The sequence below is a fragment of the Lipotes vexillifer genome, unplaced genomic scaffold (assembly GCF_000442215.2).
Source record: "Lipotes vexillifer unplaced genomic scaffold, Lipotes_vexillifer_v1.1 scaffold717, whole genome shotgun sequence".
In the NCBI taxonomy this organism is placed as follows: domain Eukaryota; kingdom Metazoa; phylum Chordata; class Mammalia; order Artiodactyla; family Lipotidae; genus Lipotes; species Lipotes vexillifer.
Window position 1 is genome coordinate 1,547,167 of NW_006798707.1, and position 18,565 is coordinate 1,565,731.

Sequence of the window (18,565 nt, forward strand, 5' to 3'; positions counted from 1 at the left end):
CATATACATGTGTTCCCATATCTTTTACTTATTTATTTTTTATTATTATTTTTGGCTGCACTGTGCGGAATGCAGCATCTGAATTCCCCAACTGGGGATCAAACCCGTGCCCCTTGCATTGGGAGTGCAGAGTCTTAACCACTGGACCAACAGGGAAGTCCCTGGACACGAGTGTTTTAGCAGATACATGTTTTGCAAATATTTTCTCCCAGTCTGTAGCTTGTCTTTGCATTTTTTATAGTGTTTTTCAAAGGGCAGAATTCTTAATTTTCATAAAGTTCAGTTTATCTCTTTTTTTCCTTTTATGGATAATGCTTTTGTTGTTGTATCTAAGATATCTTTGCCCAATCCAGTGTATAATTTTCTTTTGCTGCATTATAACAATCACCATAAAATTAATGGCTTAAACAACACAACTGTATTATCTCACAGTTTATTAGGCCAGAAGTCCAGGTTACAGCATAGCTCAGCTGATTCCCCTGTGTAGAGCCTCACAAGACTGGAATCAAAGTGTCAGTAGGGCTGTTCGTTTCTGGAGGCTCGAAGAGAGGATCTGTTTCCAGGCTCATTAAGATGGTTCAAGAATTCATTTCCATTCAGGCATAGGACCTCATTTCCATGTTTGGCGGGAGATGTGCTCAACTTCTAAAGGCTACCTGCAGTCCCTGGCTCATGGTCCATTTATCTTCGAGTCAGCAACAGTATTGAGTCTCTCTCATGCTTGAAATGTCTTCTGCCTCTTTTTTCTGTCACACCTCTCCTACTTAAAGTCAACTGATTATGGACATATATTAGATTTATAAGAATACCTTCACATCAGCATCTAGATTAATGTTTGGTTGATTAACTGATGACGGTAGCCTCACCAAGTTGACACATCAGAAAACCATCATGCCCAGGATCACAAAACGTTCTCCCTAGGTTTCTTCTAGAATTTTTATACTTTTATGGTTTGCATTTATGGCTATGATCCATTTTGAATTAATTTTTGTATATGGGTTGATGTTTATTTCTTTGTATATGGGTATACCTTGACTTTTAACCACTTTCACTTATTCCAACACAACAGATTTTATCCTGCTAAGAAGCTTTTTACCAGTAAAATATGCATTAAGGTGGTAGAGCTTTATACTAGCGGTTAGCAAGCTAGTAAGTAGCTTTCTTTTCTTCCTTTTTTTTTTTTTAAATAGCTCTTTCGATATGAGAGCAGGAAGGACAGGCTTTAATCACTGGATCTGATGGAAGCCATTTCTCAGGCCTGTGTTTTACTGTGTCTTATTCTTGCAGATATCCTTCTTTCCAGAGTCAGGACAGCCAGAGTGCTTGAAGGACATGAACTTGGAGCCAAAGAGTGGGGGCCGAGTTCAGAGGCGTTCTGCCAAGATAGCTGTATATCACCTGCAGGAGCTGGCCTCTGCTGAACTGGCCAAGGAGTGGCCTAAGAGAAAGGTGCTTCAGGATCTGGTACCTGATGATCGGAAGGTGAGGCAGAAAGTAGTATTAATTTTGAACCATTATGTCTGATACTGGGCTTACTACATACAGAAAAGTAAACACACTTGAGTGAGTACATGATAGACAGTATTTTGCTCCTTTATCCTTGGAGATGGAGTATATCTGATCCAGCTTCAGTGTTTGGATTCATGTAGGTCCTAGAGTGACAGTCTTTTTCAGAAGTTCTTTAAGGAGCCCTCTTAATTTTAGGCTACTTCCAGGGTGAACCTGAATTCCCAGGTCACTTTTTTGTTTGGTCTTTGCCCAGTATATTTCCACGTTGTTAGTTCATATGTAGTAGTTTAACATTTAGTTTAGGTAGGTGTTTTCAATTTGTTTTCATAGCAGTAGAACCCCTTTCCCCACCTACTTTTTTTTCCAAATAAAAAAACTTATGCAAAACACCAGTATATAAAATAACTAAAAATGGAGTTGCTCTGAGTAACTAGGGGTAGTGAGCCCAAAGGCTTGTCTACTTAGCCTTCTCCTTGATACTTTTATCATTCTCCTCCACGGCCCCAAATGTACTTCTGAGGGGTGCAGAACCCAGCTTGGAAGCCTTTGGTTTAGAATAAACAGAGATCATAGAGGGAAGGAGCCCTATTTGGCCAAGAGGAGACAAGGAGCATATGACAGTGGAGTAGTCATGGGAAGGGGTTGGAGGGCTATACAGTAAGGACTAAGATCAGAGTTAAGGGTCTGTTACTCTCCACGGTGTCAAGAAGAATAGTTTAGATTTGGCCTAGTGCTTTGACCCATGTGAGAGGAATGTTATGTATTATAAGAAAACAGGTCAAATCTAGAAGTTAACACTTTTTCTTATTTGGTCGAAAAATCAGTCCTGCTGGTGTCCAAGAAGTTGGATCCTGTTTTTGAATATCAGAACATCCTTTCTTGTTTCAGACTTATTGCCACTTTTTTCATGCCACAGGCTAAAGTACATGGTTATCTAAATTCAGTTTAGATGTGAATTTTGCACAGTGATACATATCTTGTGATATTGCAGTCCAGTTGCTTTTCATTTTGCATGGTATGTGTTAGAGAATTTGTTAGCTCACTGATAAGTTTTGGTATTGTTACCTAGCAGATACTTTCTCAAAATCATCAAACAGTTTTATATTTTGACCGTGTATGGGTTTTAAGGCATAATTATTTTTTTTAAACATAAAAACTTAATTTTTTGGATTGTGGTTCCAAAGTCAAAATGATGACAAAAATTGAGATATCTCACTCTCATTTGTCTTTTTCCTCTCCTGTATCTATGATTAACCATTCTTATTAGTTTCTTGTGTGTCCTTCTGGTGTTTCTTGATGCAAACACAAGCAATTTGTTTAGGAAAACCTCCTGTGTTTTCCTTTACTCTCACACTACTACACACTCACAACACTTCTGATACCGGATGTGTGGGGTTTTCCCACACTGGCCAATTCTCCCACACCAGCTGGGTATCCTACAATTTAATATAGTTCTGCCACTATCTACTTGGAGTTAATATCAGATCATATAAGTTAAGGGCTCAATCCCACAAGACTGCTTCAACTTCAGATTCCAGTCATAAGTCCCAGGTTGTCCACTTGTACTCTGATGGATTGGCTATAAATTGGGGTTCCCACGACCCCCTCCTTGGATTTGATAACTTGCTCAAATGATTCACAGAACTCAGGGAAACACGTTTACTGGTTTATTATAAAGGATATAATGAAGGGTACAGATGAACAACCAGATGAAGAGATGCATAAGGTGAGGTCTGGAAGAGTCCTGAGCATCAGAGCTCTTGTCCTGTGGAGTTGGGGGTGTGTCACTCTCCTGGCACATAGATTTGTACACCAACCCAGAAGTTCTCTGAACCCTGTTATTTGGGGATTTTTATGGAGGGTTCATCGCATAGGCATAATTGATTATTAACTCCATTTTCATACCCTCTGCTCGCCAGAGAATGGGAGGTGGGCCTGAAAGTTCCAAACTTCTAATCATTGCTTTGTCTTTCTGGTGACCAGCCCCCTTCTAGGAGTTCACCAAGAGTCAACTCATTAGAACAAAAGATGCTTCTGTCACCCAGGAAATTCCAAGAGATTTAGGAGCTCTGTGTCAGATAGTCCTATAACTGAAGGAATTACAAATTTTAGGAGCTCTGTGTCAAGTACCAGGGTCAAAGACTAAGTATTAGCAGGATCTAGGGCGCAGAGACCAATATATATTTCTTACTATTTTACAAATATATATTCCTTTTTTAAAAAACCTTTGTATTTTGAAATAATTTTAGACTTACAAAATAACTGCAAAATTAGTACAGAGTTTCCATGTGCTCTTTACCCAGCTTCCTCTAATGCCAACATCTTACATGTAAGTATAACAGGATCCCATCAGCATCCCATCAGGAATCCACATTTAATTTTGTTTACTGTGTCTCCTTAGTCTCCTCCAATCTGTTACAGTTCTTTGGGCATTCTTTGTCTTTTGTGTCCTTGACACTTTTGAGGAGACTGTCTGGTTATTTTGTAGAATATCCCTAATGTGGGTGTGTCTGGTATTTTCTCAAGATTAGATTGAAGGTTTTATGTTTTTGGCAAAAATGCCTTCAAAGCAATGTTGGCCCTTCACAATGTACCATATTAGGAGGTATATGTATCTTTTTACTGATGATAATAACCTTGGTCACTTGATTAGGTGTCCAGTTTTCTCCATGGCAAAATTACAGTTTTCCTCTTTGTAATTAATACATACTTTGTGGGGAGATTGAGACATTCAACTAATCTGTCTTATTATACTTCTGCCCACTTACTTTAGCATCCATCAGTGGTTCTTGCCTGCAACAATTAATTTCTATTGTGTTTTAGTCTAATGATCATTTTCTGTTTCCATCATTTCCTATTCAATTGTTAATTGGAATTCTACTGTGAGAAAGATCTTTTTCTTCTATTTATTTATGTAAATATGGAGTCATGGATACTTACTTTATTCTAGGGTTATAATCCAATGCTATTATTATTTTGCTGCTCAAATTGTCCCAGATTTGGCCATCAAGGGCTCTTTCAAGTGGGCTCCTGTGTCTTTTCAGCATGTCCCTATCACTTTTTGAGCACTTTTTAATTCTCTGACACCATGAGATACTGTAGGCGCATCTTGTATTTTTCTTGCCCCAGCCCTGGAACCAACTGTTCCTCTAAGGATTCCTGCTTTCTTTTATTGGAGAATATATTTAGAAACAAAGATTTGAGTGCTAGGTGTACTCATTCCTACTGGGATGTCATTGCTTCTGGGTCCTCTTGACGCATAGAACTATGACATTTATGTATGAATATTAATGCACACATACACATAATAGTATTTATTCTATATCTGTCTGTTTAAAGCCATGATTCATCTCCAGTCCAATGCTACAAGTTTCATTCACACCTTCTTTCTTCCTTACTTGTAACTCCTTTCTCTAGTAATGAGAATCCTGGCTGTCACTGTCTACAGTATATTTATTTGTTTGCTCAATCCTACTGTAACTTGAAGTAGTTTCAGAATTGTTAACCCATACCTCTGTAAAAAACAAATTTACTAACTAGAGACTAATATTTGTATATAGTTTTTTTAATCTTTAGCCTTAGCATATATAGTCAAAGTACTGTTTTCCAAAGTTTCTTAGGTTGGTTCCCACCTCCCCCACTCCTTTCATTATGTTTCTCATTTGTAATAATTATATTTCTCGTTTGTAATAATAAGGTTCATGTGTTACTCTTATTACATTTTGGGTTCCCCCTACATCCTATTTAATTTAAACCATTCATGGGGGAGTAGCCAAAATGGTAGAGTAGTACAACTGTGAGCTCACCTCCTCCCATGGACAGACCTGTTTACAAAGCACCTATCTTTGAGAATGAGGTGAAGACTAGCAGAAAATAGCAGTTATATCCACAACTAAAGATGTAAAGAAGGAACTACAACAAGATGGGTAGGAGGGGCAGAGACATGGTAGTCAAGACCCATATCCCTGGATAGGTGACCCACAAATGGAAGAATATTCACAACTGCAGCGGTTCTCTCCAAGCTGTGAGGGGTCTGAGCCCCATATCTGACTCCTCCCCAGCCTGGGGGTCCTGCACTGGGAAGATGAGCACCCAGAATGTCTCACTTTGAAGGCCAGCAGGGCTTGCATACAGGAGAGCCAGAGGGCTGTAGGAAACAGAGACTGTCCTCTTAGATAGCACACCAAAAAACCTCACACACTCCAAGACCCATTACAGAGACAATAATTGGAAAGAAGCCTGAGTCAGACCCACTTGCTGGATTTGGAGAGCCTCCCAGAGAGGCAGGAGGCAACTGTGACTCCCCCAGGGGAAACAGTCACTGGTGGCAGCCATTTTGGGGAGCTTGTTTGACTGCAAGGACACTGGTGCTGGCAAGTGCCATTTTGGAGTCCTCCCTCTAGCCTATGAGCACCAGGGGCTTACCACCCACCAGCCAGTCAGCACCAGTCCCAGGACCGGCTCAGGCTGAGCAGCTACCACAATGGGACCCAGCTCCCTCCACCACTGGGCCCAGGACCTGGCCCCACCCACCAGCAGGCCTGCACCAGCCCTGACACCCCCTAGAGCCTGGCCCTGCTCACCAGTGGGCCAGCACCAGCACTAAGAGCCCCAGGATGCACAGGCAGCTTTTCTGGGACCTGAACCTGCCCAACAGCGGGTTGGCGCCAGCCCCAAGACCCCCTTGGCTATGCAGCCAGCCTTACTGGACTTGTCCCACCCACCATCAGGCCAGCATCATCCCTGGGTGCCCCCAAGCCTGGTAGCCAGCCACCCTAGGACCCAGTTCTGCCCACCAGCAGGTCACCACCAGTCCCAGGGCCCCCTGGGGACCTGCTGTCAGCCACACTGGGACCCAGTCTTGCCCACCAGTGGGCTGGCAGCCACTGCATGAGTCAGGGCCTAGCAGCCAGCTGGACCAGGTGCCAGCCCCGCCTACCAGTGTGCCTGCAGTAGCCAGCCCCGCCACAAAAGAATGGCTCACATAGCCCACATAGGGGGAAATCCCTAGAGCATATTGTTCCGGTGACCAGAGGGGAGTGTGCTGCTAGGTGCCACAGGATGTCTCATACATAAGGCCACTTCTCCAAGTTGGGGAACTGTAACTGACCTGTCTAATATATGGAAATAAACATAGAGAATTAGGCAAAATGAGGAGAAAGAGGACTATGTTCCAGACAAAGGAACAAGACAAAATCCTGGAAGAAGAACTAAGCAAAGAGTAGATAAGCCTCCTACCTGATAGAGTTCAAGGTGATGCTCATAAAGATACTCAGTGAAATCAGGAAAAGAATGGACGAATACAGTGAGAAGTTTAACAAAGAGTTAAAAAATATAAAGAAGAACCAAAGAACTGAAGAATACAGTAACTGAAATAAAAAATACACTAGAAGGAATCAACAGTAGATTAGATGATGCAGAAGAAGAGTGAACTGGAGGACAAAGTAGTAGGAATCACCCAAGCTGAGTAGAAAAAAGAAAAAGGAATTTTAAGAAATGAAGATAGTTTACGAGAACTAACATTCACATTATAGGGGTCCCAGAAGGGGAAGAGAGAGAAAAGGGGGCAGAGAATTTATTTGAAAAAATAATAGCTGAAAACTTCCCTTACTTGGGGAAGGAAACACATATCCAGGTCTAGGAAGCACAAAGAGTCCCAAACAAGACGAACCCAAAGAGGTCTGCACCAAGACACACTGTAATTAAAATGGCAAAAATTAAAGACAGAAGATCTTAAAAGCAGCAAAGCAACTAGATATGTACAAGAGAACTCCCACAAGACTATCAACTGACTTTTCAGCTGAAACTGCAGGCTAGAAGGGGGTGGCATGATATATTTAAAGTGATGAAAGGAAAAAACCTACAGTCAAGTACTTTCCCCAGTAAAGCTATCATTCAGATTTGAAGGAGATTTAAAAGGTTTTACAGATAAGTAAAAGCTACAAGAGTTCAGCACCACTAAACCAGCTTTATAAGAAATGTTCAAGGGACTTCTCTAATCGGAAAAGAGAAGACCACAACTAGAAATATGAAAATTACAGAAGGAAAAAATCTCTTTGGTGAAGGCAAATATACAGTAAAAATAGGAAATCAACCACTTATAAAGCTAGAAGGAAGGTTAAAAGACAAACTAGTAAAATCATCTATGTGCATAAGGGATATACAAAACAAAAAGATGTAAAATATGTCAAAAACATTTGAGGGAGAGAGTAAAAATGCATGGTTGTTAGAATGCCTTCAAACTTAAGAGAACATCAACTTAAAAGAAAAAAATATATATGGGTTGCTGTATATAAACCTCATGGTGACCACAAACCGAAAATCTGCAATAGAAAAAAGAGAAAGGAGTCCAAAACTATCACTAAAGATAGTTATCAAATTACAAGGAAAGAGAGCAAAAGAAGAAAAAGGAACAAAAAAGAGCAACAAATACCCAGAGAACAGTTACCTAAATGGCCATAAGTACATATCTATCAATAATTACTTTGGATGTAAATGGACTAAGTACTCCAATCAAAAGACATAGAGTAGCTGAATGGATACAAAAACAAAACATGTATACATGCTGTCTAAAAGAGACTCACTTCAGATCTGACTGACTGAAAGTGAGGGGGTGAAAAAAGGTATTCCGTGCAAATGGAAACAAAAAGAAAGGTGGGGTATTTATATTTATATCAGATAAAATATTTATATCAGATAAAATAGATCTTAAAACAAAGACCGTAACAAGAGACAAAGGACATTACATAATGATAAAGGGATCAATCCATATTTATATCACATAAATATTTATATCAGATATTTATATCTGATATTTATATTTATATCAGATCAAATATTTATATTTATATCAGATAAAATAGGTCTTAAAGACCGTAACAAGAGACAAAGGACATTACATAATGATAAAGGGATCAATCCAAAAAGAAGATAGAACAGTTGTAAATATATATGCACTCAATGTAGGAGCTCCTAAATACATAAAGCAAATGTTAACAAACAAAAAGGGAGAGGGACTTCCCTGGTGGTCCAGTGGTTAAGACTCCGCGCTCCCAGTGAAGGGGATGTGGGTTCAATGCCTGGTTGGGAAACTAAGATTCCACATGCCACATCGTATGGCAGGAAAAAAAAAAAAAAGGGAGGGGGAGAAATCGACAGTAACACAATATTAGTATGGGACTTTAACACCCCATTTACATCAATAGACAGATCCTCCAGACAGAAAGTCAATAAAGAAACACTGGCATTAAATGACACATTAGACCGGATGGACTTTATATGTTTTATATATATAACATTCCATCCAAAAGCAGAATACACATTATTTTCAAGTGCACATGGAACATTCTTCAGGATAGATCACATGCTAGGCCACAAAACAAGTCTCAATTTAAGAAGATTGAAATCGTATCAAGCATCTTTTCCAACCAGAAGGGTATGACACATGGAGGCTAAGCAATATGCTACTCAGCAAACAGTGGATCACTAAAGAAATCAGAGGAAACTGAAAAATATCTGGAGATGAATGAAAATGGAAACACAACAATTCAAAATCTATGGGATGCAGCAAAAACAGTTCTTAGAGGGAAATGCTAGATTCTAATGATACAAGCCTACCCCAGGAAACAAGAAAAATCCCAAATAAACAACCTAACCTTATACCTAAAGGAACTAGAAAAAGAAGAACAAGCAAAACCCAAAGTTAGTAGAAGGAAAGAAAAAATAAAAATCAGAGCAGAAGTAAATGAAATAGACACTAAAAATAAATAAATAAAAAGGAAACATCAGTGAAACTAAAAGCTGGTTCTATGAAAAGTTAAAAAAAATTGATAAACTTTTAGCCACACTCATCAAGAAAAAAGAGAGTGACCAAATAAATAAAAGGAAAAAGGAAAAGTTACCACTAACAACACAGAAATACAAATGATCATAAGAGACTACTATGAATAATTACAGTATATGCCAGTAAAAAGGACAACCTAGAAGAAATGGATAAATTCGTAGAAACATCCAATCTCCCAAGACTGAGTCAGGAAGAAATAGAAAATATGAACAGACCAAATTGAATCAGTAATTTAAAAGCTCCCTACAAACAGGAATTCAGTACCAGATGGCTTCATAGGTCAATTCTACAAAACATATAAAGAAGAGCAAACACTGGTCCTTCTCAAACTGTTTCAAAAAATTGAAGAGGAAGGAACACTTCTGAACTCATTCTATGAAGCCAGCATCACCCTGATACCAAAACCTGACAAAGACACCACAAAAAAAGAAAATTACAGGTCAGTATCACTGATGAACATAAAGCAAAATACTCAACAAAGTATTAGCACATCTAATTCAACAACACATTAAAAGGATCATACACCATGATCATGTGGGATTTATCCCAGGGATGCAGTGATGGTTCAGTATCCACAAATCAATCAGTGTGATATACCACATTAACAAACTAAAGAATGGAAAGTATGTGGTTATCTGAATAGATACAAAAAAACTTTTGACAAAATGCAATCCATCTATGATAAAAATTCTCAACAAAGTGGTTACAGAGGGAACATACGTCAACATAATAAAGGCCATCTGTTACAAGCCTTCCAGTAATATCCTACTCAATAGTGAAAAGCTAAAAGCATTTCTTCTAAGATCAAGAAGATAAGGATGCCTACTTTTATTAAACATAGTATTGGAAGTCCTAGCAACAGCAATCAGACAAGAAAGTAAAATCAATGGCATCCAAATTGGAAAGAAGTAAAATTGTCACTGTTTACAGATGACATAATACAATATAGAGAAAATCCAAAGGATACCACAAAAAGCTATTAGAACTGATCAGTGAATTCAGGAAAGTTGCAGGGTACAAAATCAGTACACAGAAATCTGTTGTGTTTCTATACACTAAAAACGAGCTATAAGAAATCAGAATTAAGAAAACAATCCCATTAACAATTGCATCAAAAAGAATGAAATACCTAGGAATAAATCTCACAAAGGAGGTAAAAGACCTATACTTAGAAAACTGTAAGACACTGATGAAAGAAATTGCAGACAACAGAAACAAATGGAAAGATATACCATGCTCATGGGTTGGAAGAATTCATATTATTAAAATGACTAAGAAAGAGGAAATGCTTATAAATAAAACCATTTTTGTACTGTGATTTACCAAAGGTTCTTTAAGTTACCTTTCTTCCTCCATTAACCTCTATGGGCTTGGATCTGTTCTTCTGTCTCAGAGAATCAGTTTCCTTTCAGATGCTTCCATTTTTCAAGCAGGAGGACTGTGAACTTTGCAAGAACTGTCTCTACAGGTGTTAACTCTTCTGGAAACTAGAGTTGTAAGAAGAGACTAACTGGTGTCAAAGCATGAGAAAGGAAGTGCTAGGAATAATTCTACTTTGGCAGTATAAGCAAAGAATAGATGTTCTATTCCCTGAGTTTTCTCACATTCTTTCAGTTTGAACCTTAATTTTTTTGTGTTAGAATTTTTAAAATATCAAAAATTAACATGATGTCACTGAAGAAAAGTGATAAATGCAGATAAGCAGGAAAAAAATGAAAATCACTCAAAATTCTAGCACCCAGAGAATACCACTGTTTACATTTTGTTTTATAGCCTTTGACCCATATCCATATATTTCTATTGAATATGTAATATATATATGTTCCTTGAGTATAATATATACATATTATATATATATATTGTATATAGAGAGGGAAAATTTATATTGCTTTCTCTTTCGTAACAAATATTTTAACTGTATAATGCTCTGTCACTAGCTTTTTTTTTCAACTTTAGATGAAATGTTATATCTGAAAGTCTCCTGTCCTCTTAAAAATCAAACTATTTTAAGACAGAACAATAGGCAATTATACTTACGTGTTTCAGGAACTTTAAAGGATCTTACATATTATCATTTTTGTGTTTGAAAATATACTTCTGCAGCTCTAGAATTATATGAACCTGAAGAGTTATGTAATTCTGTTACTTTTGGGGTATTTTGGTTGAAAGTTGGATTCCTCCAATAAAATGTTTCTTGTCTTGTAGTTAAAATATACTCGTCCTGGGCTACCGACCTTCAGCCAGGAAGTACTACACAAATGGAAGTCAGATATCAAGAAGTATCATCGCATTCAGTGTCCTAACCAGGTGGTTCTTTCTCATTCATTTATTCACTAAATGTTGATCAAGCATCTGCTGTTTGTTTCAGTTATTTATTCCTTTGTGACAAAACACCTGAACTTTAGAGGCTTAAAACATCAATTACTTTGTTAACGATTCTGTAAAGCAACAATTCTGTCGAGGCTCAGAGGGCAGTTGTATATGGCACCAGCTGGAATCATTCACGGGTTGCATTCTGCTGGAAGCTCTGATGGGGCCTGAATGTCAGGTGGCTTCTAAGCAGCTACTTCAGCTGGGAGATGGATTGTCCATATGGCCTCTCTCTCTTGCATGGTAGTGGCGTACATGGTGACTGAATTCTCAGACAGAGTATTCCAAGAACATAAAAGCAACAGCTCAGATCTCTTAGGCCTAGCTTCAGAATTTGTTCAGCCTCATTTCCATAGCATTCTGTTGGTCAAAAAAATCATAGGACTTACCCAGTTTCAAAGGGAGGGTAAATGACTCAATTCTTGATGGGAAGAGTGGCAGAGAATTTCCAGCCATCATTAATCTACTACAGCTGTATATGCAGTACTTTGGGGAGGAGTAGATATATAAGAAGTAAGAGACACATTTGCACTAAAGAAAGCTGATTTTTGGAAAAACCTGAGCATACAATTTTTTGTATTTTTGTAAGTATCAGAAAAGTACTAGGGAACAGAGTGTTTTAAGCTTTTTTAAACAACTTTTTTACCTCTTTTTCTTTTACCTTTCCTTGGTTTTCTTTTTGTTCTTTGGCTTACATATTTTTCTGTGTGGTTTGTGGTGCAATTTATTGGGTTTCTTCCCCCCTCCCTCCCCCCCACAAGGGTACAGTGGGTTAGTGTAAATGGCCAGATTGCTAGGAAAAGGATGCTGTTTGGTGTGGTCTTCACATGATTTCTTTTTCTCTTTTTCAGGGCTGTGAGGCTGTCTACAGTAGTGTATCTGGCCTTAAAGCTCACCTGGGCTCTTGTACATTGGTTTGTAACGTTCTGAACTATTTATCTTAATGTGACCTCTAAAATAGTCTGACATGGAATAGAATTCAGATTCGGTGAACAGCTAGTTGTCCTGTTTGCTATTATCTTCAAAGGCTGGTTTAGTTTAGTTTTGGTTTTTTTTGTCCCAAAGATCCTCAGTCTGTTAATTGGGTGGGATGCCAGGGTATGTCCAAGATGCAGAATGGGCCAAAATAGCCATAAGTCATGTCAATGAAAAAATCTGGAGAAAAATATATAGTTCCGAGTCTCTACCAGGGATTTAACTTCTTCCACCTGAGCGTCTACCACACTGGGCCTGCCCTGTCTTATTGGGCCTTCAACTTCCTAGAATCAACTTACATTGTGCTTATCTGGATTGGTGAAGATCCTCAAACCCATCTGAACTATTCTGGCTTCTGGGGATGGGAGGTGCGATCCCTGGGTGTTAGGCTAACAGCCATTCACCTCACTGAATCTTTTCCATGTTGACCCCAGTGCCCTGCAACCTACCAGTCATGGGGATGGCTGCCACTTTCCATCCCCATTCAGAAGTATCTCCTCACACAAAATAAGCACCATGGAAACCTGAAGCTTCAGGAGCGGAGAGAAGTCTCAGTCAAGGCAACAAGGGAGTTGGAGACATCCAAACCAGATCTGTCCAGGAGTGCTTAGGAGTTCGTCATCTTGATCCTAGTTTCTGAGTCATTCAGCTAGATCTTATGGAGGGTACTCTTCTAATTCTGGATTCCTAAGGCACTCTTTGCGGCAGTGGATTGATTCTAGTGGGAAGAATTGCACATTGGTGCCTCACTGAACTTAAGGAGTTTGATAATTTGAGGGGAGGAACCAAGAGAACCTGGAAGTGAAGTGGAAGACCTAAGGGAAGATAGAAAAACGTGACATGTTACATAATAAAATTAGGGGAACTTCAGGTTGTGTTGGGGAGGGTCAGTGGGGTCAGTGTTTGGTATAGCGTTGCACTGGGATAGATGTGTTATGGTCATAGTATGCCCAAACTTGTCTTCCTAAGTATAGTGATATTTCGGATTTTCTTCCTTCTTCACTTTGCTGAGGTAGTATCTCCTCTTTTCATCTCTGACAGTCCCTACCCATTGCCCAGGTATGTGTTCCTGAATTTACCCTTCTCTTTCTTTCTTTCTTGAAAATAGGGAACCTTTGTGGCTGGAAAATACAAGTGTCTTCTATGTCAAAAAGAATTTGTGTCAGAGAGTGGTGTCAAGTATCACATCAACTCTGTCCACGCTGAGGTGAGGTTTCTCCTTTCCCACAGTGTTTTTATAATCTTGTGGACCCCATGAATATGCCACAAGGGACGTGAATTTTGTGCCTGTTATTATGGGCTAAGACTGTCAGAGAGACTAAAGGGTCTACATTAGAGTTTAAAAACTTCCTAAAATTAGGCGTGTAATAGAATTTTTCTATGAAAGCATTTAAAGTCACTGGGGGTGTGAGCATCCCTAACTCTTCTCATTACCTTAAGTCCAATTAAATCAGACATTTGGGAACCAGGCTGCATTTACACCTTTGGAATTCTTGTTTCACAGCAATGTCTGTGCTCCTGTTTTCTGGTATTCCAACATCTTTGAGCAACCTGTTGTGAATATTGTTGAAATACCATATAGAAACAATGTAAAAGATGTTATTGAGACAATTGAGGCAACTTGAATACTAGCTGTACTACTAAGTAATAGTAATGTGTCAATGTTAATATTCCAAAATGTGATAATTGTGTTGTAGTTTTGCAGGGGAATGCACTTGTTCTTAGGCAGGTACATGATGATGTTTTTAGGGATGAAGTTTCATGTCTGTAGCTAAATTGTGAATGGTTCAGAGGAAGGGAGGGAGGGAGGGAAGAAGGGGAAGAGAGATTAACAATGGTCAATCTAGGTGTTCATTGAACTATTGTGACTTTTCTGGAAAGTTTGTAAATTTTCAAAATTAAAAAATTCTGTTAAAAATGCTTTAAGTTCAGAAGGTCAAGAGTTTTCTCTTGGGGAAAGTTTTTAGGAGTCCAGGTGAACAGAGAAATTCTCTACTATATAATTAAATACCCTTATTGCAAAAGCTCAAGGAGTAGAGTGTGCATTCTCTTGGAATATTTTACTGCAGATACTGTTGCCTGGTGAGGAAAAATAGCAAGTGCCTGCGGCTGTCCTCTGCCCTAAGATGCAATAGTTCTTAGCAGTGTGGGCTTTAGTTAGTGTCATCCATTGTGGTTCCTGTTGCTTTACTGGTTGAAGCTTTGGGAATCCCTTTCCATATCTGAGATTTCTTCAGGAAGGCAGTCTTTTTTTTTTAAATAATATTACCTTTCTATGCTTTGGGAAGTATTTGAAAGATAATTATCTCCTGACAAAATCTGGCCTTTGTATAGTTCACTTGTTTCTCCAGTTTCTGTTTCAAAAGTTGGAACCAACAAATTTCACTTAGTTTGGGACTTGCTCCCAAGTATTTGTTCAATAATTTATGCCTGTATTTATGAAATCCTTATGGTGTTAAACGTGTTTACCTTGTTCCTCCCTTTCTGCCTCACTTTATTTTTTTTAATTATATTTATTTTTTTGGCTGCATTCAGTCTTTGTTGCTGCACGCAGGCTTTCTCTTGTTGCGGAGAGCTGTGTGCGGGCTTCTCATTGTGGTGGCTTCTCTTGTTGTGGAGCATGGGCTCTAGGCTCCTGGGCTTCAGTAGTTGCAGCATGTGGGCTCAGTAGTTGTGGCACATGGGCTCAGTAGTTGTGGCTCGCGGGCTCTAGAGTGCAGGCTCAGTAGTTGTGGTGCACGGGCTTAGTTGCTCCGCGGCATGTGGGATCTTCCCAGACCAAGGCTCGAACCCATATCCCCTGCCTTGGCAGGTGGATTCTTAACCACTGCGCCACCAGGGAAGTCCCTAACCCTTAATTTTTTAAACTGAGACTCAGAGAGGTTAAGTTAATTTTCTGATGGTCACATGGCTAGAAACAGAGCTAGGATTTGCACCCAGGTGGTCTGGCTGCAAAATTCATGCTTTAACCACTACACTGTCATGAAATAAAAATCTCCTATGGCTCAGTGCTTTACATCTCATGAGAAGGTTTCTTAAAGGTGAGGAGTGGGTGGGATCATGCTAAGTAATCAGTAGTACCCGAAATCATGTCTTACACAAGAAATGCTTGTAATGACTGCTCTGTAGTGAATTTCTCCAGTTTAAAAGACACAGTTCTAAGCTCTGGTTCCATATCTGTTTCCTCTTTACTGTGTTCTGTCCTAATCATGCCTTTAAAAAAAATCTTCCCATACCACTTTCTAGTGCACTATATTTTGACTGGGTAATGTTTCTGTTTTGCCTCTGTAGGATTGGTTTGTTGTAAACCCAACAACGACCAAAAGCTTTGAGAAGCTGATGAAGATAAAACAGCGACAGCAAGAAGAAGAAAAGCGGAGGCAGCAGCACAGGAGCCGAAGGTCTCTAAGAAGGCGGCAGCAGCCTGGCATTGAGCTTCCTGAGACAGAGCTGAGTCTTAGAGTAGGGAAGGATCAGAGGAGGAGTCATGAGGAACTGCTCGTGGCAACGTCCTGTAAAGAACCAGAGCAGGAGCCAGTGCCAACACAGTTCCAGAAAGTCAAGCCCCCAAAGACGAATCATAAACGAGGAAAGAAATAGGCAGTCAGTGTGAAAGCACTCCTGGGAGAGTGGATGGGATGCTGTGGTCACAGGGACCTGTGTGGAGAGGCCTGAGTCACGGGGGCCAAGTGAAGAGAAATTTACTCTTTCAGCTGTTTGTGTAAGGCTGTGGCGCTCTCAGCTCCTTCCTCCTGTGTAAATTTCAGTGTTTTCCCTATTGATTCACTTGGACCCTCCACCACCCACACCCCCATCTCCTTTTTGGTAGATTTTCCTGCTATTCTCATTGGAGTCCTCCTATTTTTCTCTTATCTTGCCCAAAGAGCTCCTCCTTAAGGCCCACTATAAGGCCTTCTTGCCCCATACAAGACTAAGAAACCTGTTTGATTATCCTTTCCATACTGGGATGTAGAATGTTCTTGGAAGCTCCATTGATTTCGTAGTCACTCCATCATCTTATAAAACGATTCCAAACTAACTCTTTAAAACCATACTGATTTATCATTTTGTATTTGTGATATAACAAGCCTAGAACCTAGAACTGTTGTCACTCCTTTAATAAGGTTCCCCCGTCTGCTTGGGTGACATAATTTATGGAGGCTCTTTGTTGTCTCAATATGGTTTTAGGATTGAAAGTGAGAAAATAGATTTAGAATAAAAAAGCTAGACCCTCCGGACACAGGTTTTCCTAGGAAATGCTTTGTTTGTCCCAGGTGGCAGTAAGTAACTAGACCCACACACATGAAATGCAGCCTTAGGAGGAATGTGTCCCACACATAAGACGACTGGAAAGAAGAAAGTAGCAGCAAAAATAAATACCACCTCAACTTCCCTGGGTGTGAGGCCTCATCTGTTGTTATGACCAGTGCCCTCCTGCAGCTTGTCTTGCTCCCGAAGTTTTGAGGATTGAAAGAGAAATAAACCCTTTTGCTCCTGATGTTTGACACAGAACCCTAATATTGCTGGTACTCCTGTGAAGATTGGTAGCCAAGGTGCACATTCCTTCTCCCCTGGACTTGACCTGACTTGTTAGTCTGCACTCTGTTAAGTCCTCGTGTCTCTCTTTAGCCAAAGTCTGTCTCTTTGAATTTTCTGAGAATATTGTCCTCTACCTTCTTTTTTAGATGTTGTGTTCTGTCCTTTTTATAACCTGAGACTTTGACACCAGGTGTAGATATTTATCTGGAGTTGGAAAGAAAAGTTCTTTTTCTGAACCTCATGCCTACCTGATAGTATCTGTTAGCCTGTTTCTCTTTGATGCTGGCTTTCCCTGGAGCATTGGTTAGAGCAGCTCTGTTGTCGTATTCCTGGATTCTCCTCCCCTTTCCCATAAATATTGGTCTTCTATATTCTTGCCAATTTTTGTGGCTTACGCCACATAAAAAGCCAGGGACCCTTAACCCTAATATGGACCAATACTGCCTTTTCAAATTCTGAAAGGCTGTTACCACTTTTAACTCTGTTCTCTGTGCTCCTCCATATAGCCTTAAAATGTGGGCTTTTGTGAAGACCACTTTCAAACATGGGAGCATTGAAACCTGATTGGGATACTGCCAGAACGGGTAGTTTTGCAACAAGGGAAGGACGTGGTCTGTCCACTCGACATTGTCATTGGCAGTTGCTCCCTTAAAGCCCTTTCCATACATGAGGATTGTCAGGGAGGAAAATGGAGAAGCTCTGTTAATTTCTGGTAAGACTTGGGGAATGTTTGGCAATGGCAAGAAAAATAAATGACTCTGTGTTAGAATGATGTTTTCCATTGTTCATTGACTCCAACGTGCTACCTGTCTCCTTGCTGACACAGTGTGTCTGGGGAAGATAACGACTAGAGATGGGAATGAGTTTGGAAGAAGCAACACGTACAGTTGTGTCAGTAGTTCTTTAGGCCCTGAAATATGCTGGTTCAAATGAATCCACTCATACCTTGCTTTACTGCTCTTCCTCTTACAGATAGCGATTTTAATTAAAGTATGTACATTGTTGTTTTAGACATAATGGTATTGTACACTTCAAATAGACTACAATATAATATAAACATACCTTTTATATGCACTGGGAAACTGAAAAATTCATGTGACTTGCTTTATTGTGAAATTTACTTTATTGTGGTGGTCTACACCCAAACCCCCAATAACAGATGTGTGCCTGTAATTGGTTTGAGATTAAACTTGTCCAGTTTCATCCAGGGCCCTTGCAGGTGATCCTTTTATTTTTCCTGTCTGAGCCAAGGATCAGTAGGACTCACTAGAGATGATCCTAAATATATTAATTGAATTAAGATTTTTAACCAAATTCATTAGAATAATA

At 39.5% G+C, this 18,565-nt stretch overlaps 1 protein-coding gene across 6 annotated transcripts in view; it reads left to right on the forward strand.

The window, feature by feature from the left end:
- ZNF512 (zinc finger protein 512) overlaps positions 1-18,133 on the forward strand; it is a 34,894-nt gene extending 16,761 nt beyond the window's left edge. For 2 of the 6 annotated variants that reach the window (XM_007470848.1, XM_007470852.1), the window contains exons 9-13: positions 1,288-1,482; positions 11,558-11,659; positions 12,574-12,636; positions 13,806-13,904; positions 15,989-18,133. In XM_007470848.1, coding sequence (XP_007470910.1) covers positions 1,288-1,482; positions 11,558-11,659; positions 12,574-12,636; positions 13,806-13,904; positions 15,989-16,297 — 768 coding nt within the window. In that variant the 3' untranslated portion in view covers positions 16,298-18,133. The remainder of the gene's footprint in view (positions 1-1,287; positions 1,483-11,557; positions 11,660-12,573; positions 12,637-13,805; positions 13,905-15,988) is intronic. The other 4 variants (XM_007470849.1, XM_007470850.1, XM_007470847.1 and 1 more) reach the window with 3 other exon arrangements.
- Positions 18,134-18,565: the final 432 nt, after the last annotated feature.